The 27,274-nt window shown below is 37.5% G+C and overlaps 1 protein-coding gene across 1 annotated transcript; it reads right to left on the bottom strand.

The window, feature by feature from the left end:
- Positions 1–2,404: 2,404 nt before the first annotated feature.
- LOC149005559 (alpha-glucosidase-like) lies at positions 2,405–5,790 on the bottom strand. Its single transcript, XM_089135938.1, has 5 exons — positions 5,564–5,790; positions 4,569–5,296; positions 4,212–4,442; positions 3,409–4,058; positions 2,405–3,307 (listed from the first exon to the last, which is right to left on the bottom strand). The coding sequence occupies exons 1-5, from the start codon at positions 5,788–5,790 to the stop codon at positions 2,408–2,410; spliced, it is 2,736 nt and encodes a 911-aa protein (XP_088992064.1). The 3' UTR covers positions 2,405–2,407.
- Between the last annotated feature and the right edge of the window lie 21,484 nt (positions 5,791–27,274).

A 27,274-nucleotide genomic window follows, 5' to 3' on the forward strand; every position in this document is an offset into this window, starting at 1 on the left:
GACTTTGGATTAAATCTTTTTGGATTTTGATTTTTTGTTGGACTAACAGAATGGTTGGAAGAAGGAACCGTGGTGCCTCCTCTAGTCAGAATGGAGGTAGGGTTGTCCCTGATGTTGGTGTATTTGCTAATGGTGTTGATGACCAGATTCCCTTGAATGTTCAAGCTGTTGGTAACCCACCCGGTGCTCCTCCAATGGTCAGTATCCATTATATCGAAAATCTCATGGGGAACATTATACAACAGCAGAGTGCACAGTTTAATTAGATGTTGACTGGGATCATGGCTATGCACAAGGAGACCCGTGCTACTACCGCGCAAACCCTAACCTTGTTGTTGTGCCTGATGCTGGGAGATTAGTAGGAACTCCCTATACCTGACTAATGGAGAGTTTTCTGAAACTGCAAGTCCCGAGTTTTACTGGAGTGGTGAAGGATACTCCGTTCCCTAATAACTGGCTAAGGGAATTAGAGAAAGCTTTTAGAAACTTGCAATGCTTTTAAGCGTAGAAGATCCTATTCGTCGAGCAAAAGCTCCAATATGAAGCAAATGCATGGTGGAACTCTACTTGTCCTATCCTTGAAGCTCTGCATGCTGATGCTATCTCTTGGGAAATATTTAAGGAAGCTTTTTGCAAGAACTATTTCCCGAGTCTTGTGAAGGATGCAAAAGAGTTGGAGTTCATGGCTCTTATGCAAGCTCCCCTTTCTGTACTTGAGTATCAACAGAAATTTGAGGAATTGTTTTTCTTTGCTCTAGAATCCTTTAAGGTAGATAAAGCTAAATCAAAGATGTTCTGCAAAGGACTGAGACCCTCGATCAAAACATATCTCACCATCTTGTCGATTGAGAGCTATGCTCAAATAGTGCAAAATTCAAAGAAGGTTGAAGAATCTGAGAGAGAGAATTTTCATCACTTGAAATCCTTGCCGAGTAGAAGTTCCGGTTATGTTAAAAGGACCGAGAAGAAGTTCACTAGACCTGCACCATATCCCACCGCGACATTTCAGCCCCGGACTATGGGACAAGGTGTAGGGAATGCAAAGCCCGGGCCAATCTATGCAAACCCCAGGCTAGTGACTCAAAGACCTCCAGCACCAATACAACCTATAAGACAGAGGGAGCTTGTCTGTTATTTTTGCCAATAGATAGGACATCCTACCCATCTCTGCCCTCATAAATCAGGCTGCCAAGATGCTGTAGTTGCGAAGCCAGTTCAAGCCCTTCCTGCTGGTAAAGTGTATAGCATAGTTGGAAGCGAGATAGAGCCAAGTCAGAATGTCGTGACCGGTACGTTACTCTTAGCTTTAACTCTTGCTATTAATCTACTCTTTACCTGTGCATTCCATACATACCATATGCATTGTTTTGATTTATTCTCTATCGTTTGTGTCATCCTAGCTCCTTTGAGGAGTAGTCATGGGACAGAAGTATACCCCCGACGTGTTAATTGCACCATAGCTCTTTTAGATCCTTCTATCTAAGAAAATCACTTCGTGATGTTGCACCGTACATACTGCATCAACAGATTCCCTTGAAGGATCTCATGCATAGAGGTTACATCCAATTCAGCACTAATTTTATTCATTTGATACTTTATCCTTCTTAGTCCTACATCCCACTTCGATCTTATAGGGACTACTCCAAACTTAACCATAATCTATCTCAACGTCTGCATTTCACTTCAATGAGTATATGTACATATCGTTTCTTAATTGCCCAACATTCCACACCATCCATTACAACAATGAGAACAACAAAAACTGAGTCAGTCGCATGAATCTTCGCTCTCTAGTCAGCTTTATTTGAAGTCATACATGGTACATAATGAAGTTCAAGAGCCTGATATGAAGCAAATACATAACATAGCCATGCTTGTTATGAACCAAATGGAGGAAATAGAGGAAGAAAGATGGATGGAAAGTTGTGGACGTATTTCACTTGACCATTTCGGCCCCAGGATAATAAACTAAAGTTGTATATAATAATGCATTCTAGAACAAACTCAGGAGTTTCAAAGAGGGCAAGTTCAAAAAAGAATATTGTACAGATACTAATGGACATAGACCTATACCACTTGATGACATTGTTTAAACTCTTAACCTCTTACTTATGAGACTAATCATATATATCAAGCTGCCCCCTAAGACTACTCGAGTGCGTGTAAGCTGCCCAGGACACCTCAGCTCCAAATAAAAGAACATGAAAATAAAAGGGGAAAATTAGACATGCTGCCCAGTCTTATGTGAAATGTGGACATAAATATTTTGGGTAAAAGTGGTTTACCAAACTTTTCCTTTATTTATTATCAGATGAGTAATAAAAACTGAATTTTCCAAGATGGAGCTTGTACCTGGGGGGGGGGAGACTGAATTTCTGCTTTTGTTTCAGTGATCATTATAATTATCTCATAATTTCGCCTGTTTGCTCAACTGGAGCTTTATTTCAAAATCATTCCCCACAAGCAGTGATAGCCCTGAAATGTCTGCAGTGCCAAACTCTCCTTTTTTGTCTAGACTCACTCTTACTGTTCCATTCATATTCAATTGCTTCCCCTTGATATCCAGCTGGTACCTGTTAGATCCATCAATGAGTTTCAAACCCAGGAAATTCACCTTTGTGACAACCCACTTCTCACTCAATGCATATACCCCCTTCACCACTTTTGACTTTACAGTTACCTCACTTCCAGTAACCTCACCATAGAACTTAATAAAACTCCAGTTCCCTTCCTCTCCTCCCATCTCTATCACTTCTCCATCATCTAGGAAAAGTTCTCCAGTGGTATTGCCACCACTACTATCAATGGCCACTAAGAGCTGGAACCCTGTCTTCCGTGCTGCATGCGTCGTCATGGCTTCCTCCTGGATTGCCAAAATATTGCCTTCACGGACATGCACATTTATATGTTCTGCTGGGGCTTTGAGTGTGATGACCTTCCCAGATGTCACGGGCACTGTCTTGGAGTAGTTGTAGAGATCAAACCAATTGCCTGCAGGAAAGTAAGCACTGACTGAAACTGTTTGTGGTGTCAGTACAGGTGAAACCATAACACCTTTGCCAATTAGAAATTGTGTATCAATTTCATAGGTTTTGACATCTTCAGGAAATGAGAAGAACAGGGGTCTTGCTATGGGGGTTCCCTTAGTGTGTGCTTCATACATCAATGTGTAGAAGTAGGGGAGTAGACGATATCGGAGTCCAAGTGCCTTCTTTGCTGCTATGGTAACTGATTTCCACTGATAGAGCTCTTGACGGTGTTTGTTAATGTCAAAATGGTCTCTTGCGAATGGATAGAATGCTCCTAGCTGCATAACAAAATCTGTCACTGAAAATGTCCAGAGGAAACATTTCATGTATATTTGTAAAGCTGTGAGCATTAGATTTTTGCAAATCCTCATGCTTTTACCTGAATCCAACGACGGCAAAGCTCCTCATTGATTTGCCGTGTAAACCCACAAATATCAGCTCCAACCATTGGAATTCCAAAAAGTCCAAAGCTCAAAATAGTAGGTATTGTGTATGCTAGGTCATTCCATGTTGATTCAATGTCACCAGTCCAATGTGCTGCATATTTACCTGATCCCACAAAAGTTGATCGACAAAGTATGAATGGTCTTTTACCCCTTGCTTTGATTAAGGCAGCATTCGTTGCTCTGGATTGTAAGAAACCATACAAGTTGTGGACATTGTACTCAGTAATATTGTTGAAGTGGAGAGCTGATGCAGGGACAGTTTTTACATTTAATGGTTTTCGGGAACTGTTATTGTTTATCTTGTAAGGAGGATCATCGAGAGTGGAATTGGTGTATTGAGCAGAATTTATGTGTATGTTGCAAATTTCATTCATGTCAAGCCAAAGGCCATCAAAAGGAAGTATTTGGTGGAACGCTACAACTTCTCTTGCCCAGAATGTTGTTGTTGCTGGATTCAGGAAGTCTGGGAAATTGACATTACCTGGCCACACATTCCCAACGTACTGGGTGCCATTTTGCATTATGAAGATGTTTGCTTGCATACCCCGTATGTAAGTTTCATACGTGTTATTCACAGCAATACCTACAAGGAATTGGCAAAATACTTTTTATGGCGTGATAAAATTACACAATCATGTCAGAAATATGTGACTCAACTAATCATCAAAGGGTTTAGTTTGTCTGCTTTAGCTCTGCACCAACGGTATTGACTTTGGAGATCCCTTTTATTTCTCACCTGGTTCCACTATGATCATATATTTCTGCCCATTTTGGTGAAGGTGATCAACAAATTCTTTCAGCTGTTGTGGTGGGAAGTTTGTAGGATCAAGAGTGAAATCTTTATAGCCATCCATGTAGTTGATATCTGTCCACATGCCTTCTAAGGGAATTCCTGCTTTTGCATACCCAGCAACTACATCCTTAAGATCAGAAACATTCTTGTACCCATATCGACCTTGGTGAAATCCTATACACAAATGAATACACAAAAAAGAAACAAAAAGATTACTCCTTCCAGTTAAATTCAGCAGAATATATTGTGTATATGTGACATACACAAACATGTTTGAAAAAAAGGATCTTGAGTGGTTACCAAATGACCAGTATGGCATTGGTGCTGGCCGGCCAATGAATTCTGTGTATTGTTGAATTACATATTCTGGAGTTGGCCCAGCAAAGAAGTAGAAATCAAGAACACCTCCAATGATCTTATATGTTATGCGAGAGCCATCATAGATGACATCCATTCCATTACTATTAAGTAACAAAACACCATGAGTACTCCCTGCTGGAACTTTGCCATCTGATGAAGGCGACCTGACATCAAGGTAAAATGGTTGGGAGCCGTAGAGATTCATATCCATATATAAACTTAAGTTGTCAGCATTCCACAATGTCAGTGTTTGGTTGGGAGTTAGACGGAATGTCTTCTTAGAATGCTCTCCTAAGCCATAGATGGATGCTCTGTCTTCTGGCAGTGAAGATGAAATTTGTAGGTATTGATCCTTGAAGACAAGCCTGGTGCCAGGATCTAACTCCTTTGGCAAAGTGCTAAAAAGGACATCGCCGGTGGAATGTCGGGCAACAGAAAATCCAAAGGATGGCTTGGAATGGATGGTGAGGATGAGGTCAGAATCTGGGACAGAAAGAATGTGGTTTTCTGTAAGTAGCAATTGGTTGTCTACCGACCAGTAAGAGTAGTTTGTTGTAAAGGATTGGAAGGGGATAAGGGGTTGGCGGGGGATGATCTCTTGTGGGATTTCCCATCTCTGTTGGCTTGAGTCAGTGATATGAACTCTCAAACGGTCTTTAGTCTCAAAGCTGCAAAACAGTAAGACAATTGCAAAGTTTCAGTACATAATAAGTACATAGAAATGTTTTCTGTAGATTCTAGTGTCTAGTTTTTCTTCTTTTCCAAATGATCCAAGAGCAAAAATATGGGATCTTCATGATGGAATAAACGGAGTCTTTAAATTGGATAACCCAAGGTGGATTAAATTCTTCAACTCCTCAATAATAATGTATGTCAAGAAACATAGTGGAAGAGACAAAGAAAGATTGAACAAAGAAAATGATCTTCTTTGTTACCTGGCAAACAGACGAAGATTTTGAATATCAGGACCAAAAAGAGAAGAGTTTTTGATCAATCTGAGATCAGCAGTCAATGAATTCCTGGTGGGACTGAAGTAGATCGAATGAAGTGAATAGCCATACCCAACTGATTCTTCAGCTCCATATTCATGTGTTGGGGAGAGGAAGGAAGAAAGTAAGAACACACAGAGAAGGAAGGGAAGGCAACGAGAGTACTGCTTCATTGCATTAATCTCCACAAATTCAACAAAGGTGAGGGTGTCGATAAAAAAGCCAGGGGAAAGGCAAATACAGATCACACATTCCTTTCAGAGATCTCAATCTTTATAGGAAGTCATTGTCACTTGTTCAATCAATTTATTTATTCTCTTGGTAGAAATCCCAATCACTTGTACTTACTTGGATATGGTACTTTAAGCAATTGTTATTATTTTATAAGTCTGAAGAACTACAACCATTGTATACATTAGGGGTGGAGATATTACATATATCACTAGGGAGAGTCGAATCCTGATCTCTTCATTAAGAGAAATTTGGTCATTGTCAACTAATAAGTTCGGTGGTAATTGACTAGTTAGGAGAACACGAAATCAAATTCATTAAGAGTCAAATCTTGATCTCTTCACTGAAATTACCATCCTTTGGTTAGGGGAATATCAAGTTGGGACAACCATTGTTTGGAAGTATCTTGATCCAATGTTACTTTTGTAAACGGGTAATAAAAGTTGTTTTTTATTTAATAAATTTATTATGGTATTAAATGAAATGATGTTTTAACCGTCAATTTTTTTTTTTTTATCATCCAATTGTATTCACGTAATATATGATTTTTTTTTTTTTTTTTTTTTTGATAGCTGTAATATATGATCAATGTGACATGTAACAGACTGAGGTTGACAGTGCCTTAATTTTATGTTTGGTTCTCCATCCTGAGATATAGTAAATACCATGTGTTCTGTTTTTGATTTCTATTGACCACAAAGTTTCTTGAATTAGATTTGGAAATGACCACTGATAAGTCTCCTGAAATTTACCAGAAAGGAATTCTAATGAAACCAAAGCAACATATGCTGTTGTTTGTTATTTGATTTCCCAGTGACTACAAAGTTTTCTTGGATTAGATTTCATAATGACCACTGAGAAATCTCTCGAATTTTCCTAGAAAGGGATTGTATTGAAACCAAAACAACATATGTAGTTGTTCAATATTTGAATTCCTAGAAACCATTGAGCAGGGTTTAAAAGTATCCCACGATGGATCGGATATTATTTGATACAGTCAATACAGTACACATCAATATGTCTTTCATTGGACTGCACTAAAATGTATTAGCTAATACAATACAATATTCGATATGAGACAATACATCTCTTAAAATCACATAATTGATACAATCAGTGGCGGAGCCACGTGGGGACGGAGGGGGCCATGCCCCCCGGATTTTTTGAAAATTTAAGTATACATCCCTATTATTTTTCCTTATTTCTCTCATTTTACATGTGAAATACCACTACTTGGCCCCCTCCAAAAATTAAAAATAAAAATTTAATATAAAGATGATGGGTACAAATGTCATTCTTAATCATTGTCTAATGTTTATCATTAAATCCCTAATTTTAAGAAATAAAATGTTAAATTCTAATTAAAAATTAATTCACGATCCATGAATTGCCTTCCATGGTTTCAGCGACCCGTGTTGGGCTTGGATTGCATTTAAAGATGAATGCATTTCTAGCAAGTCATATATGCCAACATAGGAAGAAACAAGAACTGTAAAATCATCTCCTTTCTAGCTTTGATTTGTGAGGGATGGAGGCCAGATGTTGTAGCCATTCTTGTAAACACAGTGGTGGATGGTTTGGAGGGATGTAGTTGAGTGGACTGGCAAACCATACTGTCTGATCAAAGCTGCATCCAAGTAGAACATGACCAATATCTTCGAACCCATTAACTCAATGTTGGCATGTAGGGTCAATTGGCACTTTCCTTCTGAAAAATGCCTCACCTGTGGGTACACCATCAACACATGCTCTCCATAGAAATTTCTTTATCTTTGGTAGAGTTTGGCATCTCTAGATGGATCTCCATACCTTCTTACTAACTGACTTCCAACTTGGCTGATGGAAACAGAAACATTTGGCCTGTTGTGCCCTTTCCTTTGCAATCACTTGAGCATTATAAATCGACTTGACTGAAAATTCACCATCTTTGGATGCTCCTCAGACCTCTTTATCTTCTTGTGGGAATAAACTTAATTTTATACACCGTATGGCCACAGTATCAGATGGGTGAAAGAAAGAGACAAGTAGATCCTCCCTCCAGGTCCTATTTAGAGGATTAATAATGTCACCAACCCACACTAAGAAACACCATCTTTGTATTTAGATGGTGCTCTATTTCTCACTCTAATACCTTTAATAAGACCAAGGTGTTCAGCTTCCTGTATGATTAATTGAGCTGAGACCCTATGCACACAAGATAAAGAGAGCAGGGGAGAGAGGGTCTCCCTATTGAATACCTCGAGAATGTTGTATCTCTTGGAGACATTACCATTGATCAACAATTTAAAGAATATGGATGAGATATAATTGATAACCAAATCAGCCCAAGACCTACAAAAACTGAGCTTCAAAAGAATAGCTTCAATATATTTCCATTACAAGTCATATGTCTTCTTCATGTCCAGTTTAAGCCCAAGTAGTTGTTTCTTTCCTTTCTTCCTCTTCATGATATAATGAAATAGTTTGTGCGCCATAAACACATTGTTTGAGTTCAAACAGGAAGGGATGATTGCTGATTTTGTGAGAGACAATTTAATGAAGCATGGACTATAGCCGATTAGCAATCACTTAAGATTTTACATGCCACATTCCCCAAACTAATGGGTGCAAAACTGATTTGCGGATTTACGGTTATGGGTTTTTGGTATCAAACATATATACGAGCAATTCAAGTCCTCATTCATATAACTTGACACAAAAAACTCATAAACAAAAGCAATTAGATTAAACTTGATTCGTTCCCAAAGATTTTGAAAAAATAGGCGGGGGATCCATTCAGACCCAGTGACTTTAGTGGGCCAAGAGGAAAAAGAGTATCCCTTATCTCCTCCACATATGGGTGTTGGGTTAACATGTGGTTCATCTCACGGGCAACTATGGGCTAAACAATGGCAAGCAATTGGTCAAGGGAGAGTTCATCAATAGGGTTGGAGGTGAAGGCCTCTTCAAAGTGATTGGTAAGGATATTAGGAATTCATTAGGTTCAGTTTTCCTTTGTCCTCTGGAGTTCTTGAGTTTGAGAATCTTGTTGGTTTGTCTCCTTTGAAGAGAAACAGCATGAAAAAAAGTTGTATTAGAATCACCTTCATTTAACCATAAGATTCTTGATTTTTGCAACCATAAAGCTTCCTCCTTGGATTATTCCTCAGCCAAAAGGTTAGATAAGAAATTAACCTTCTCCTGATTGTAGCCCACTTCCTTATTCTGTATTTGATCAAGCTCCTTGTACAGTTTTTTCTATGTTCTTTTGTATTCGACCAAAGGTATGTTTATTCCAATCATGAAGCTTATCTTTGCTCTCTGTTAACTTATCCACCAATCTTTGTGATGTTGAACCTTCCACAATATAGTTCCAAGTTTTTGTAGCTACTTCTTTGTATTCCTGATGTTCAGTTCACACTTTCAAAGAGAAAGGGACAACAACCTCTTGTAATTTCACCTTCATAATCAAATACCAGGTGCTCATGATTAGGACCGATTGTTGCATTAGCTTCAGAGTAGATAACTCTCCAATCCATATTGCATAATCCTTTGTCCAACCAAATCCTTATCAAACTTTCAGCCTTCTGTTTATTTGACCATGTGAATGAAGAGCCTTTAAAACCAAGATCCATCAATTCACAATTGTTTAAGCATGTTCTAAAACTGAGACAATCTTGTGATAAATGCATGTGGCCACCAATCTTTTCCTTCCATTTAAGATGGGAATTAAAGTCTCCTATTCACATCCAGGGTCCCTTTCTAGATCAACTAATATTCTCCATTTGGTCCCATATTTGAGATAAGACTTTTATCTAGGTCTCCATAAATAAAAGAGATAAAGATAGGAGGATTTGAAACAATAGAGACCTAACTATCAATGATTCGATCATTAACTGAGATGATTTTGATAGATTTTGATATGCACCTAATCATGCCAAAATAATGATAGACCCCCCCACAGTGTCAGTCAGTTCCACATGAAAGCATTCATGCATCTTGAGCATTTTTCCTATTTTTTGCATCTTCTCCTTTTTATTACGCGTTTCCATAAGAAAACGATCAAAGGTTTTTTCTAGTGAATTCAACCTCTTAACCCTTTTAGTGAGGGTGTGTCCATCCCGCTAGTACTCCAACTCAAGAGTCGAAGTGTAGCCCGTGGGGAATCTCTAGGCTTGTCTCCATGATGCCATCAATTAAAAAAGGGATAATTACTATTGCCCCTTGTACTTTGGTTTTATTACTAATCAAACCTTTTTCTTTATAAAATTATTGTTGCACCCCTCACTTCTAATGGTGTTAAGTGGCTGTTAACATCAAATATGTAATGTCTATTTTGCCTTTCATTAAAATTAAGAAGTTAAAAATATGAAATTACCCTCATTTATAGAAACTATATTGAATGTTAATTATATCCTTAAAATCTTATATTTTAGAATCAATTTTGGCTTTGGTGTGACCACACACTTATGGTTGTTGAAATTCTCAAGTTCTACTTAAATTTTTCACAATCACAATTATGGAAGTTTTACAAACAAATTAGCATATAAGATGCTAATTGATTGGAGATTTTGTAACATGTATAATGGTCAGCATATATTCGGTGATTTTCAATTTCTAACTTTGAATTACATTTGATATTTCCTAATATTTTAGTTTCTATTTTAAGTTTTATTTAATCACATATTTCCTTTATTCGGTGATTTCTTTTTAGAGAAGAAAAATCAAATCTTTCCTTTATTTGGTGGTTTCTTTTTTGAAAAGAAAAGTTAATTTAAAATTAAATTTTCCCCATAGTTAATTAAGGGTAGTATTATAACTTGACAAAAGAGTAAATAAGTAAAGAGATAACTACAGGGTTATTTTTGGGATTTTGAAGAAATATAGATGCCACATCATCAATAAACTAATGGAGCTTAACGGTAGGGGGCATTAGTAATTTTAAACAAAGCTACTAGAGAAGATATTCCAAAGAGAATGCCCGAGGACTCTGCTGCTATACTTCAAGACTGAACATTTCTCAAGAATATTGTTTTTCTAAAATTTTCCTTTTTTTAATTTTATTTATTGATTTTTTTTTTATTATTATTATGATGATTGCTTTGTATATCTTGGAACTTCAACTTCAATCGATACAGATCTTTCTTTTTCAAGTAGACTTTCAAATGGCAATGCCAGGATGTTCATGAACGAAAAAATGCCATGACTTACACGATAAGCTGGCTTTGTTCGACATACTGATAATACTGATGTTTGACCCCCAGCCCCCTAGGGCATGGTATTGTGGAGTAGAAAGTTTTGACTTATGCTTAGCCGAAAAGAAAGTTGTAGCAAAAGTTGCTAAGCATACTGATGAGCACATTTATGTGTGAACTCTTAGGGCATAAAGCATGCATTTTACACACTTAGAGTGGAGCTACCTTGGGTTGTATGTTGTTTTTGCAGATTTTAGGACTTTTCAATATTTAAGCAAATATTTGGAGTTTTGGGTATGAATCATGCAATTTTACATGTCAAGAGGTCCATTGAAATTCTCAAAAAATGCGAAAATGTGCCTGATCTAGAGCATGATGGGCTAGAGATGTGATTATGGGCCAACTCCAAAATATTTAAGAGATAAAGAAGGCAAATTTGATCTACGGCTGAGATTATAAATTATCAATCAAATCTACAGAGATATTATTGAGAGAATCCAAATGGAGAAAAGAATCATAGAATACTTCAATATCTTATTTCCTATTTGGGATTTGATTAAAGAAAGAAAAAGAGGAAAAAGAATTATATTTAGAGAAGGAAGAGGCACAAATCCCATTTTTTGAATGTCTCTGTCCAGTTTCGATCATGCCCTTCATTGAACGGTCATCCGATGTCGGATCGAGTTGTTTTTTGGAGGAGAGCTTCATGACTTCTTAAACCTCAAATCCAATAGAGGAATTATGCATCTGATCTCTTCAAAACGGTCCTATTAGTACTTCAAAAACCCTAATTGGTTGAGTCAGATAGGAACCCTGAGTTTGATTCAAATTCTATCAAGATTCATATCTCATGTAAACTCTATAAAAGGAGAGCATATTCCATCAAAGGAACATGTTTTTAGAGCTTAGTAGAAGCACTCTTTCTTCTCTCTTCAGTTTATTTAGGCTTTCTCTAGTTTTCTTTGCTTGCATTTGTGAGATTTAAATTTCTAGATTGAATATTTAGGTTTAAGTTTTCTATGTAATGCAAGTCAAGTTCAAGTTTCAAGTTTTAAGATTCGTTTTTCTCTGGGTCTAGCAATTGCATATCAGATCATTCTAGATCTAGATCTGGTTGTTAGGGTTGGTTGAGATTCGAATCATTTGTTCAATTCGCAAGTAAGTAACCTTTTTCATAATCTTCTCTCCTCCCTCCATTCCTGCTTCTATCTACCCCTCCATATTCTTAATTTATGATTTACTTTCAGCATTTATTTATTGTTATCCCTTCCCCTGGGTCTTTGATCAGAGATGCTTACAGTCATGCCTCTCTTTGGTTAAGGTTTCCCTTTCCTTTTATTACTCTGTTATTTACTTTCTGCAATTTACTTTCAACATTTATTTATTGTTCTCCCTTTCCTTGGGTCCTTGATCAGAGATGCCTACAGTCGTGCCTCTCTTTGGTTAAGGTTTCTCTTTCCTTTTATTGCTTTAATTATTTCTTTTCTACAATTTCTTTTTCTCTAATATCCTTTCCCCCGATCGGTGGACTGTAAGCTACGGCAAAGGGTCCACAGTCAAAGTCATTATAATTATACTCCCCTTCCCTAGATCCAGAGCTGACACTCGGATCACTTCCCTTTTATTTTTATTTATTTATTATTCGCATTTTTTTCTGCCTTTATTAATTATGCATTGATTATGTTTGCTTTAACTTTCGTTTCAATTCGATCGCTAAGTTTAATTAAGTAATTAACAAATTTAAATCATTGCACTCTCGCATTATCATTAAGAAGTTAATTCTAAAGTGGCATATCTCCTTGAGATCGACCCGTTAGCTACACGATATCGTGCGCTTGCGGTTATTTTTAATTTCACAAACACATGCATGTTTGATAACATTTGAGCAGTCACTCTTTGAAAAAGAAGTGCATGGATGATTTCCAACAAGTTTTTTCCGACGAACGTCTTATAGATAGAACTTCTTCAAGTGCATGGAATTCCATGCGTGAGGAAGTCCTATGTCTGTCTCCACATCCATAAGCTTATAAGTCCTTGGTTGAAGTGTATGACAATGAAGTAGGGACTTTCCCACCTTGGAAGTGGATAGCAGTCTTTTGGATATGCCTCATTAAGATCCATATAATCTATGCACATCCAACACTTCCCGTTGGCTTTCTTTATCATAACCACGTTGGCTAACCAAGTAGGACACTCAATGGGTTCGATGAAACTAAATTCTCCAATTTCTCAACCTCTGCTTGAATAGCCTGGTGCTTCTCAATTAAGAAATTCCTTCTTTTTCAGATAATGAACTGGGCGCCCTTGTAGATCCAAAGGCTGTGTTCGGCAACTCGTCGATCAATTCCGGGCATGTCCTCCGCCGACCACTCAAAAACATTAGAGTTATTTTTAAGGAATGCCGCAAGCCTGTGCTTGAATTCTTCACTTTGTTCGAAATTGATCAAGGTTCTTTGAGAGGCATTGTCTTGACTTAGGGGACTCGTTGCAATTCCTCAACAGGTTCTCCTCATTGCACCTGATCCTCATATAAATCAACTTGGACTTCTATAGTCAATGTCAGCCCTCCGAAGCGAGTGGATGGCTACTTTTTGATAAAGTTGAGATAGCAAATTTGAGACTGCCTTTGATTAGTTTTACAAATTCCATCTCTTTATCGGTCAAGAATTGCATCATCATGTGCTAGGTTGATACTATGGCCCCCAATGCACTCAAAGTTGGTCTCCCCAAAAATAACATTATAGGCTGAAATATTTCGAACAACCATGAACATGGCAGGCAATGTTACTTGAGATAAGTGCCACTATAAGATCAAGCTGACTTGTTATCTTCAACGGTGGTGGAGCTCCCAACAAATCCATAGAAGAGGGGTTCCATTGGGGGTCAAGGCCTCTGAATCAATTTTGAGGCATCTAATGAGCCTGTATCCACTAGCACCCGGTAGACCATATAATTTTCCAGGTTGACTATAGCATCATAATGAGGAGTGTGTTTGTCCACAAGCTCCTAGTCTTTGTGATAAAGATGAAACTTTGACATGTCAGCCCTACTTTCTGGTCGGGCATGTAACTTTCCAGGTTTCTTAAGAAAACTAGTGACTCAGATCTGCATAAGGATGCTATATCGTGACCTCTTGAACAAACCATGTCTTGGATTTGCATGAGAATGCTAGATCGTGTCCTTTTGAACTATCCATGTCCCATATCTACATGAGAATGCCAGATCGTGTCCTTTTCAACAAACCATGTCTCAGTTTTGCATGAGAATGCCAGATCGTAACCTCTTAAGCAAACCATGTCTTGGATCTGCATGAGAATGTGAGATTGTGACCTCTTGAACAAACCATGTCTCGTATATGCATGAGAATGTGAGATTGTGACCTCTTGAACAAGCCATGTCTCGGATCTGCATGAGAATGCTAGATCATGACCTTTTGAACAAACCATGTCTTGGATCTACATGAGAATACCAGATCGTGACATCTTGAACAGATTTAGATGACTACGACATCATAATGAGGAGTGTGTTTGGCCACAAGCTCATTTTCAAAAAAAGTTATTGGCCCACAAAGGGTGAACTAGGAGTGTGTTTGGCCACAAGCTCCTTTTCAAAAAAAGATATGGGCTCACAAAGGGTGTGCTCGGAACTTTTCGAGGGCTCGACAACGCCTATGAATCTAATGTTCCTCTTAGCTTGCCAGAGCACTTCGGGTGTGGGAGTCCCTGTCCCTAGAAGTTGCTGGAGCTTTTCTTCGAACATTATCATGTTCCCTCATCGTAGTTCTGCTTCGCCTCCGATTGGGTGATCTATCTTCGGTGCCCCTAGACTTGACAAACTTGTCCAAGTGGCCTCCGAAAACTAACTTCTCGATCAAGATCCTTTATCAAGATAGATATATCAAAAAACGGGCTATGAAGTCTTGAATGGACTCAGAGCAGCCTTATCATCAATGCTACTTTTGAACTGTAAGAGAGGCTGGAAAGCATTTGTACTTGATGGGTATTTCCTCCATTCTTCTTCTTTGATCCTCGAAGAGTCAATGAGGAGCAAAACTACTCCAACTCCTTGGGTCCAATCTTGTTGATTGACAAGGGAGGTTACCACTGCCTCCAGAAGAGCAATAGTAGGGCCTCTGGGAGGCATGAGTTGAGTTCACTGGGTCATCATCGCTTGTAAGAAGGTCATCATCTCCATCATCTTATTTTCCAAAAGCAAGACCTAAACAAAGTCATAAGCGGGGTTGAGGTCTTTCCCTGCAATGGAAGTCCTCCATTCAAAACAGTTGCTTGCTCTAGGACTTGGACTTCACATGGTGGTGACAAGGGAGGAGCCTCCTTAGAAGTACCCTCTTTTAGAGTATTGTTTCCTTTTTCCACCAGCTAAACCATTTTTGCTTGAATTTTCCCCTACCATCGTTACTCAGGGATAAAAGCACGGGAAAGAATCAAAGATGTTTCTTTCCCACAGGCAGCATCAAATATTACTCCAAAATTTGTTAGCTGGTTCAACTGTGGAGAGTCTCGAACCTGGGATCAGTAGATCAAAGAAAACTCATGAGAGTCAGCCACCTTTGTGGATGGGAAACGGCCTCCGATGGTAAAAACAGATTTTGTATAACACAATTCCTCGTTAAGAGGATTAAATGCCCGAAGAGATGAAATACTCATGGGTGGGTGTTGGAGTTAATGCTAGATTAACATGGCTTTTCCCTTGTCTCAGGATAGCTCAGTTTTTTACTTAACTTCACTAACCAGAAGAAGGTTAAAATGATTGGATTAACATGGCTTTTCCCTTGTCTCAGTATAGCTCATTTTTTTGCTTAACTTCACTTACCAGAAGAAGGTAAAAATGACCGTTCTAGCTATACCGGAAGAGGATTCCATGGAGAAGATGGATGACAACCGTTGGATGGCTTGATCTGATTCCCAAGGGGAAAACCAAGGCGAACGTTTGGCTTGCTTGTGCTTGAAGAGACTGGATTTAGGCACTCCTTAAGGATCTTGAAAATATCTCTGTTAGAGACTAACTTTAGATGCGACTCGTTTGGCTATGATCCTTGACAAAATGGCTAGAAGCAATTCCAAGAGGAATTTTGGCATGCTGGCCTATCCCTCGATAAGCGCATATCATTAAATGCGTAGGTATAGAGCATTAAATGCTGAATATAATGCCATAAGTGATCTCGCCGAAGAGTAATGGCTGGGAGATGTGTCAAGTGATGTGTCTGGAAAATAACTGCCACCGAGTGGCTGGGCTAGTGACGCTTTTTTGAGGAGTGCCAAGAAATTAGTTTGGAGCCAAGAGGCTAGTCCGAAATCTGAATTCTGAGGAGAGCCCTGCAGCTAGACAGAGGACTAAGTCGAACCCTGTTGACCCTAGTTCATACGATCTGCACCGGTTCGGATATCTCAAAAATGGTTTGATATAACTTCTATGATCTCAGTGCCATTAGTACTCCAGTTGAATATCTTGGTGGTGACTCTGTCCATATAGGCGATGGTTTCAGGTTTGTATATCAAAAACACTGGTAACTCAGCCTTCTCTATTAATGGTTCATCATTAAAGCTTAGAATATTTTACATGTTTCATCCGATACGCATAATTTGCTCTTCGTTCAGAAATTTTCTTTTGATAATGATGTCTTATTTGAGTTTGATGCTTCTGATTGCCAAATTAAGGATCATTGCTAGGCCGTGTTCTCCTCACAGGCCTCAGTGTTCTCCACACAGGCCTCATTGGACACGGGATCTTTAGCCTCCTAGTGGTGAAGAATTCTGATTCTCTGCTTGCATTATCTGTTCATGCGTTCCCTGATGTGTGGAATCTTTGGTTTGTCTGTGTGAACTATCCAACTGTGAGTAGGCTCATAAGTCAGTTTCATTTTCCCTCTGTAGGTCATAAATCTGTCTCTGTATGTGCTTTTTTTCTGCTTAGGAAATCTCATAAACTCCCATTTCATATTTGTGTTCCTCTTACCGCTGCTCCTCTTCAGTTGCTCTACTCTGATTTATGGGGATCCTCCACTGTTTTGTCAAATGAGGGTCATTGGTTTTAAGTTTCTTTTGTGGATCCTTTCACTCGTTTTACCTGGTTACATACAGTAGCTCATAAATCATTGCCCTTCAAGCTCTTCAGATTTTCAAATCCCTTGTTGAGAATCAATTCTCCTCTTCTATTAAAAGTTTTTAATCTGATTGTAGGGGCGAATATAGAAGTTTTTCTACATTTTTGCAAACCTGTGGCATCCGCTGTCGCCTCTCTTGTCCACACACATCTGAGCAAAATGGATGTGTAGCAGAAACAGAAACAAATAGTTGAAATGGGGCTTACCATGTTATCTCACTCTGGTTCGCCGTTAAACTCTTGGCTGAAGCATATTCTACTGCTGTTTTTGTTACTAACTGGCTTCCTTCTGCTGCCTTAAACTTTGATTCCCCTTTTCATAAGCTTACCAATCGCTTCCTTGACTACACCTTTCTTAAAGTTTTTGGTTGCTGCTGTTATCCCTTGTTGAGACCCTTTAATAAGCACAAGATGGACTATCAGTCTGTTGCCTTTGTTTTTGTTGGGTATAGTCGATCTTAAACACCATGGTTACTGCTGCTTAAATGTCTATTGGGAAGGTTATTGTCTTTGATGAGTCAGTTTTTCCATGTCGTTCCACTATTCCACCAGTCATGCCTTCTCCTTCCTCTGCTCCGATAGTCATCAATAAACCCAGTGGTGCTTCCTCTGGTATTGGTAATTCTACTCGGCAGTTATACATCACAGGGACAGTTTGTTCCCAGTTCATTAATGGTGTGAATCACCCTGGTCAACATCTTTCCTCTGATAGGCTGATTGGTGTTAGAAATGGTAGTTCGAATAGGCCTCATGGTGGACAGCAGGTTTCTTCATCTCGTGTTCTTTTTGATACACTGTTTACTGGGCTGCAGGGTGGATCACAAGGTGGTTGGTACCGTTGAGCTCACTAATGGATCCAATAGGTTGGATAATGGGAATCATATTTCTACTATTAATTCTGGGCTTTGTAATTTTGTTGGGCTTCCACAAGTGTTGGGCTTCATAATTCTGTTGGATTTAATTCAGCCTTGCTAAGTACTGTATCTAACGGCAAGGTATAAAGTATCGGTATCGAGTATCGTATCGGTCAGGTGATTTTAAGAGAAGTATCGTCCTGCATCGAGTATTGTATCGCTCTGGCTAATGTATTTTAGTGTAATTCAATAAAGGGACGTATCGAGATGTATCGTATCGGTTGGATCAAATATTGATACGTATCGGCTAGTATCGTATAGTATCGTGGGATACTAAGCCTTGCTGAACGGGACTATTGATGGACATTTTGATTTTTCTAATTCTATTGATGGGAGTGTTGCAAATATTAATTCTTGTAGGCCTACTGATCTGCCTTTGATTGCTGCCTCTAAGGACGTTTGTTTCCCTGCAAATGGTCCTACTCATCATGATACGGTTGGTATTGCCACCACTTCACGTAATGTCCACTGGGTTGATTTACATTCCATGTTACTCGGTCCCAAGATGGGACTCGCAAATCCAAGATACCCAAGAGCTACTATGCAAGTCGTACCCTATTCCACTTGCCCTTTTGGCTAATAGGCCTAGTGATATTGAGCCTACATGTTATAGTCAAGCTTCTAAATATTCATTTTGAAGGTAAGCCAGGGACGCTGAGTTTAATGCACTCCTTGACAACCACACCTCAGTTCTTACTCCTCCTCTAGATCATTGAGTTATTGGGTGTAAATGGTTGTTTCGTATCAAGCAAAAGTCTGCTGGCACCATCGAACGTCATAAGAGTTGCCAAGGGCTATACCCAATATTATGGGTTAGATTATAATGAGACTTTTAGCCTTGTGGTTAAGCCAACCACTATACACATCATTATTGCCTTGGCTATATCTCATCACTAGAACATTCACCAGCTTGATGTCAACAATGCACTTCTTTACGGCACTTTGACTGAAGATTACGTTTGCAAATTGCAACGGTCACTCTATGGCCTTAAACAAGCATAGAGAGCATTGTTTTAACGTCTTAGCACCTTCCTTATGAGTCTTGGTTTTGAGGGCTCTAAAGCTGATTCTTCACTCTTTATTCGGCATCATGACACTCTTTGTGTCTTAGTGTATGTTGATGATGAAAAGGGTCATCCTGAGAACCATTGGATAAGAGTAAGTTGTGCCTGAAAAAGTTACATTACAATTTGTCTACGGGTGATAATGTAGTAGTAGCATCGATAACCCTTCTAGGAGCAAGAGTATCTACGTAAACTCATTTGGTTGACCAAGGAGAAAGTTTTAGTGACCAAATGATTATAAACAAAGCACACACACCCAAACACCCTTAGAAATGGTACTAAGGTGGGAAAAGCAATAGAAAATGGTGATTCATTGGAAAGGACACCAGAGCGCATTAAGGTGTGAGATGACAAGCAATTAGGACCCATCTCATATTGTTGAGGAACATGCATATGAAACATTCAGGCACGGGTTACCTCAACAAGGTTGTTGTCTTTTCTTTCACAAAATTTTCTTCAACAAGCAATTAGAATATATATATATATAAATATATATATATATATATATATATATATATATATATATATATATATATATATATATATATATATATATATATATATATATATATATATATATATATATATATATATATATATATATATATATATATATATATACTAGTAAAGTAAGACACGTGCAAATGCACACATGGCCATATGAGAGAGAAAATATATTGAGTCAAAAAAACAGAAAGAAAAATTTTATATTAAGAAATAAGACAATTGAAATAAGCAATCAAGTTTTGGGGTGAGGGAATAATCAGTGAAACTTTTGAGAGTGAGAGTAAGTACATGGAAAATAAGTACAGGAAATAGTATTCAAAAACTTAAAAACAAAAAGATAAGATAAAGAGGATTATTATTAAAACAAATATATCTGAATTTTGCACATAAATAGGAATCCAATTATTGTTTTTATTAGTTTTATGTTTTTTCTTTCCCCTAAACTATGTTATGCAGTGAATGTCAATTTCTTTTGATTTAGAATACCTTTAGCATCAAGGTTTTATACACAAATATTCATTTCCTGCAATTTTTAATTTAGTTTGCTTATTTATGTCCTTATCAACTTTTATTATTTTATTTTTGGGTCATCATCAACCAATTATAGTGACTAGGGCCCCATAGGTTCTCTGGGGAAGGGAAAGATGTGGTAGGGGCAGAAGTTTGAACTCAATTATAAGTTTAATATTATTTTTTTTTGAATTTTATAGCATAAAGACAAACTTCTTTTATGTTATTGTTCACTAATGTTTGAGAATGACAAAATCAGGGTATTTGGATTGGGATGATTTGTGTAACTACAATGCAAATATTGGTATTGGCTATCATCACCATTTGTTGTGATTGGGATAATGAGGTAAGATCAAAATTAACCAATTTTTTCATAATTTAATTTCTTAAGGAAATTACTGAACTTCTCTGTCCTTATTTTTTGGTTTGCCTTTTTTTCTTCTCATAAATAGGCTAGGAAAGCAACCCAACAAGTAGAAAAAATGGTGATACCAGGAGGTGCTGCAAATGGTGAAAACCAAATCACAGAAAAAATGAGAGTTGATCGAAAGGAAAATCCAGAACTTAAAAGCTTGATTATCTGGGAAACATCAGCCATTGATCGAAGTTGGAAGAAATGCCCTGTGTGGTTTCCCATCACTGATGATTCAGATTGATCCATTGATGTAGCACTTGAAGAAGTGTGCCAAGTACTTATATCTGTCTACATTAGGAGACCCAGAAAAGACCAGAGGTCTTATTTGAGGGTTTAATTCTAATGCTAGCTCCTTACTATGGTTCTCCTGGAGGTTGGTAAAGCCTTAATCGGTTTGGCTTACCAAGATAAAGCATGATTCATAAAAAATGGAAGCTTCATTATTTGTTAATTGAATAATGTTATATTTACACTAATGGGTTTTTTCTTTTAAAAAAAAAAAACAAAGAGAAATGACATTATTGGTTTTTGTTTACCAGGGTTTTAATTTCAATTTTCAAGTATGTTGCCTTGTTCTCTTTCTTTAACTTTACTATTTACTGGTAATATTCAATTGTGCAATAGTCAATTGTGTATATTTTTTTAGGGTGTGTGCAGCAGATAGCTCAGTTGTTGGCTCCTGAGAGACAAGCTAGGTCACCTCTTCAATTCCCACCTAACTACAATTTTTTTAATGAAAGTTGCCTTCGTGCTATTCGTTTTATCTCCAAAGATGTACAATACGATCTTTAAATATACACTACTTAATTTTCGGTATTTGATAGCTTGATAACTGGCACTAATTCTGCTGTCAAATGTTTATTTAATTGTTCCTGAGCGATGCCAATCTTTGCAGAAAATGAGAGCAGCTTCTCCAAAGCTAGTACAACCACCACTTTCCTAAAATCAAACTACTCTCCCTCTCTTCCTGCATCACCACACCTATCACGAAAAAATCAAAACAAAGTAAAAAAATAAAAAATCAGTTGAATAATCCTAAAATATGTCAGATTTAAACTTTATTACCTAAAAAAAAATCCACACCAAGATCTAAACTTAACCATACTCACTGTTAAGCCAATCCTTCAATGTTGGTTAACGCATTAGTCTGTGACAAGAAACTAATATGTCAGAGTTTATTATATTAGCTGGTTCTATGGAAGAACTCCAACAATCTAGCTAGACTCAATAGTCATACAATGAGATAGCAACTAAAGATATTATATTGGAAGAACACAATAGTTAAGTCCGGCTGTCCATAGCCCATATCACCATGCTCATGAACGGTACCAAGTGACCAGTATTTCAGGTATTGTTCGTATGAATGGCAGATGTACTAAATTCAAAGTTGGTCTTTTTCTTCCTCATGCAGTGATCCACATCACAAAGTTATTTCAACTACACATTATGAAATATACACTTAACTGCTAAGTCAAATGAAGTGACAAAAATATTTTAGTTTTGGCCATGACAAAGTCTCTAGGACTGAAATCAAATTTATTTGTTAATGAGAGGTTGAATATGGGAACCTACTTAAGGAAACCTTTGATCATTTTTCTTATATATATTATCTATAATAATATTCCCTTCTATTGCTGGTTTTGATTTTATATCAAAATCTGTTGACGCTTCACTACTTTCAACTGTTTTAAAAATGATTCTTACAAAACCACATACGATATTATTGATAAGCAGCGGCAGCCAACATTCAGGTGACATCAAGACTATTACTTCATTCATAAAAGCAACTCAAAGACCAGCTGAATCAACTTCTCAAGCACCCTTGCTGCACTAAAGGTAATCAACCCCTTTGACTTGGGAGGGGATCTTTCCAGTCCCATACCACAGGATCTCATCTCTCTTCATCTTTTTCAATTTTACTTTATTATGCTTCCATTTTGTTCGCTGCAATTTTTCTTAACAATGTCCATAACCATTTATACTATTTCAGTTCAGCAATAACTCTTCATAAACCCACCATCAATTAATTCAAATACAGAATTAAAATTAAGTCTAGGATTGACTACGGGTAACAGAAAAAAAAGGAACAAGCTAAAGCTTTTCTCTGAATTAGGGTTTACTCAAGAAGCTCTTACCTTCTATTCAGGGGATCGTGTTACCATGTGCGGGGACCGGCCACATGTGCCGCCTCCATTTCCTCTCTTCACCTTCCCGCCCATGCATAGCCTAGATATGGAACATGCAAAGTCACATGACAATGATTTGATATATAAAGAAAATCATTGTCAAACTTTGATCATCGTAGTATATGAAATACCTGTGAGGCAATGAAAATAGAATATATCCGAAAATAATGATCATGAGAAGTTAATACATATAGAACTAGAAAGGAAGACTTATAGCACCTCCAACAAAGAGTTTTGAAGATGACATGCATCATATGGCTTGGAAAATAGAAGGATTTGAAGCCGATAAGTCAGAACTAACAGAACTAACACGTCCGCTGACAGTCAGGTAGAGTATATTCCCCATTTTACTGATGAAAGCTGTTATTCCCAGATTGACACTGAGAGGGGGGGGGTGAATCAGTGTCTTCAAAAATTCACCACAATGTGGCTGGTTCTACCAAATAGTGTACCACCACTCTGCAATCAAGGCACTCCAATATGTGCAACAAAGAAAAATAAACAAAAAACGCAATGCACTAGAGTTTACGTGGTTCGGCCAAATTGCCTACATCCACGGAATAATACCCTACCTAGGGTTTCGTATATTACTCAATACACTCTTAGATATTTTGACTGCTACAATAGTCCAGGAACACCAATACCTGTTATAGTCTAAAATGCAATTCAGACAAGGGCACCAACCCCAACCCCCTAGACAAGCTCCAACTTGCTAGGTCACATTATTTTGACTGCTACAACAGTCCAGGAACACCAATCCCTGCTATAGTCTAAAATAAAATTTAGACAAGGGCACCAACCCCAACCCCCTAGACAAGCTCCAACTTGCTAGGTCACAATGTAAACCAATAATTCAAGTTCCCCAAATTACATATGATCTAGGTTCTTCATCATTAAACATAACCTAGAAAATAATAACTTGTGAATACGGGTTACCTCAACTTGTGTAAGATGCATGGTAACAATGCTTGTTTCTCTTTTTCTCCAACTCCTTTTTTTTTTCTCTTTTCAATCTTTTTCAGTTTTCTCTCTTTAAAAAAGCCATACAACCATGTTCCCTTCTTTTCTTCTGCTGCTTCTTTTTTTCTTCTCTTTCACTTTCTTTCTTGTTCAGCAAAACAAAAGACTTCTTATTCCCAAGCTTCAGATCTCCATAGCCAACCAACGTCTTCTGGTTCGACCTCCACGCTATTCCCAAGCTCCTCAAAACGTCCTACTCTTCTGCTGGAGTTTGCTCTCCTTTTATAGATTAATTAAACTAAGAGTTTGAATCAAACTCAGAGTTCCTATCTGACTTAAACAAGGAGTGTTTTAACGTACAAATCGGACTGACTTCGAGATCTCCAATGAACAATCCCACCGTTGGATTTGAAGATCAAAAAGTCGTGAAGCTCTCCTCCAAAAATCGGCTCAATCGGACACTAGATGACCATCTGATGAAGAGGTTGATCAAAACTGGACACAGAGTTTGAATCAAACTCAGAGTTCCTATCTGACTTAAACAAGGAGTGTTTTGACGTACAAATCGGACTAACTTAGAGATCTCCAATGAACAATCCCACCGTTGGATTTGAAGATCAAGAAGTCTTGAAGCTCTCCTCCAAAAATCGGCTCAATCGGACACTGGATGACCATCTGATGAAGAGGTTGATCAAAACTGGACAGAGACCCTCAAAAACGGGATTCTTGAGTTTTCTTTATTTGAATTGGATTCTTTCTCTCGGAACCTTTTTGTGTGTTGCTGTACCATATCAAAACCCACTTAAGTTGCCAACAATGACAACACCTTCATTTTAGGCCAATGGAACAACAAAAGCCATTGTCAGAATCTAGCCAAGAGCACAAGAGCACCGAAGCAAATTGTTATTCTTTTTTCACAAATAAAATCGCCAAAGGAGACGATGAAAAGTCAATAGTGTTGTCTTACTTTGAAACCACGTAATGGATACTTCAATGCAATAATAGATATAGAAAGACGAATGCACAAATATGGCACTACTATTCACCACCAAAATTATCTAGAGACTAAAAATTATTCCACTCAGAACCGGATGAACACAATCACAATGAAACCATGGTTTCGCACAAAAATCTTCGCATAGAAAACCAACCTTTTTTCTCCTCTTAATTACTGAACCACACGAACGAACAGTATTTGAAACAGAAAAATTACGAAAGTCAAGGAAACCGTAGCAACTCTTATTAATCATGGGTGATAGAAAGGCAGCTACATCTCTTGGAACGCTTCTTGTTATAAATCAAAAGTGACTATTAAATTATAGGAAGTGTGGGAGTAAAATTGCTTTCCCATTCGACCAGCCACCGAGTGAATAGAATAGATCCATTCACGCATACAGATGAATTCTGCGATGGATAATCAACAAGGAAAGGAAAAGAATGAGGGATCTGTCTCCACCTATGAGAACCATCACCAACTGTATGTATCATGACTGATGTTCCGCCCTTGAGACCGTAACTAATCATCACCACTTTATGTTCCTTGGTTATGGGATTAACGCCCATCCCATAAACTGGAGAACGATTGAACAGGTATTGCTTGGGACCTTGTGGAAGTAGAAGGGATTCTCTGGTAGCTGGATTGTATAATCGTATGCTGACATCATCACCTCTTCCCGGTGTATAAGTCTCTAAGCATACGCAAACCAAGCCATTGCATGAAGCTTGGAAATCAATTTGAGCCCGTGGGATTTTCCATCCCTTATCGTGTAACTGGAATTGTTCTCCTTTTTCTCCTTGTCCTTTCATCTGTGTAGTTGTGCTGTTGGATTCAATCTTTGAGGAGTAAATACAACCGCAATGTACTTCCAAGGATGTGAGTTGGGGTTGGGTTTTTCTCAGTTAATCGATCCATGTGTTTAATAATGAAACCAGGATCCGTAAATAAATTTTGCCAATGTCTGGATACACACCTGAATCGCATCAGGGACTTCACCGGTAGTCTCGAAAGGATTTCTTCTATTATATCAGTTGACAGTTCTGACGGGTCTCTTCCATCATAACGGTTGACTGTTCTTTCTTCCTCCTCATGTGGCTCCTCTAGTTTCTAAACTTCCGTCTGGTTATCGATGATTCTTTCCTTCCTTATAAACAGAAAGAAGTAGGTTTTGGGAAGACCCCCCACGCCCAAACTCTTGATTGCGAGTCGTTTGTTTGTGAGTTGGTGATAGAGTTTGAAATGGATTAGACTACCTGAATGATAGGGGTTGTTACAGGTTTTGAATTCCCTGACGGATTGAAAACGTGTATACATATCACGAAATTCATATATATATATATACTATTATTTATTATTAAAAATTAAAATTAAAATATCATAAATATCCCTACAAAAATAACTAAAGAAAAAAAAAACAGTAAAAAACTAACGGAATTTTAAAAAAAGAAAAGGACATAAAAAGATTTGCGGAAAAAAAAAAGAGTACATGCTTTTATAATAGTAGTATGATAGTATGATAGTATGATAGTATGATATAGTATGATTTGCAAAAACCCGAGCTCATTATATGAGAAAAAGAGGAAAAATAACAAAGATAAATAAATAGAAGAGATTGGTTTCCGCCTACCTCTTGTAGATACCAGCTGGAATCCCTCAGAAATCGATCATTCTGATCTTCTGAGATCGATAACAACCCTTGTCATCGTCATCAAACACCGCCTGAAAAGAGATCACTGAAATATATCAATAATCGTCGAAAGAAGCCGAAGAGTGAAAAGAAACCCTAAGTAACAGTTGAGCATTAGAACAACTCGTGAGGAGAAACGATTGAGAAAATTAAAATTTGCTGGAAATATTGAAGATTTACTTTGCAACCCTAGATCTCACACATTCGAACTCTATAAGTTTCTAACAAAGATAAATAAATAGCAGAGATTGATTCAGAGCGAGTTCGAAAGGGATATAGGGATATATTTCTGCAATGAGAGAACAAATACATAGATTTAGAGAGATCGAGAGGGATTCAAAGCGAGTTCGAGAGGGAGAGGATATAGAGAGCGAGAGACTGAGATTGAGAGGGGTCGTGAGAGATAGTGGTGATTTAGAGAGAGATTCAAAGAGAGTTTGAGCGGGAGAGGGATAGAGCGACAGACTTTGAGATAGATTGAAAGAGGTCAAGAGAGAAATCCGGATTAAAATTAAGGATAAATTCATAATAATTCATGACTACAATGTCCAAATTATCCTTGCAAAAATAACTAAAGAAATAACAGATAGTACAACACTATTGGTATTTAGAAAAATTCTAAGGACAGAAAAAGATTTGCGAAAAAGATAGAGTACATGCTTTTATTATAGTAGTAGAAATAGATAGAGTACATATATATATATATATATAGTATATATATATATATATATATATATATATATATATATATATATATATATATATATATATATATATATATATATATATATATATATATATATATATATATATATATATATATATTTTTTTTGTTAGTGCTTTGATTTACCTATATTTTGTCAAAAAATATCATTATCAATAATTTACC

The sequence above is a fragment of the Hakea prostrata genome, chromosome 9, assembly GCF_041222555.1.
Source record: "Hakea prostrata isolate BN-2017 chromosome 9, UWA_Hpros_2, whole genome shotgun sequence".
In the NCBI taxonomy this organism is placed as follows: Eukaryota; Viridiplantae; Streptophyta; class Magnoliopsida; order Proteales; family Proteaceae; genus Hakea; species Hakea prostrata.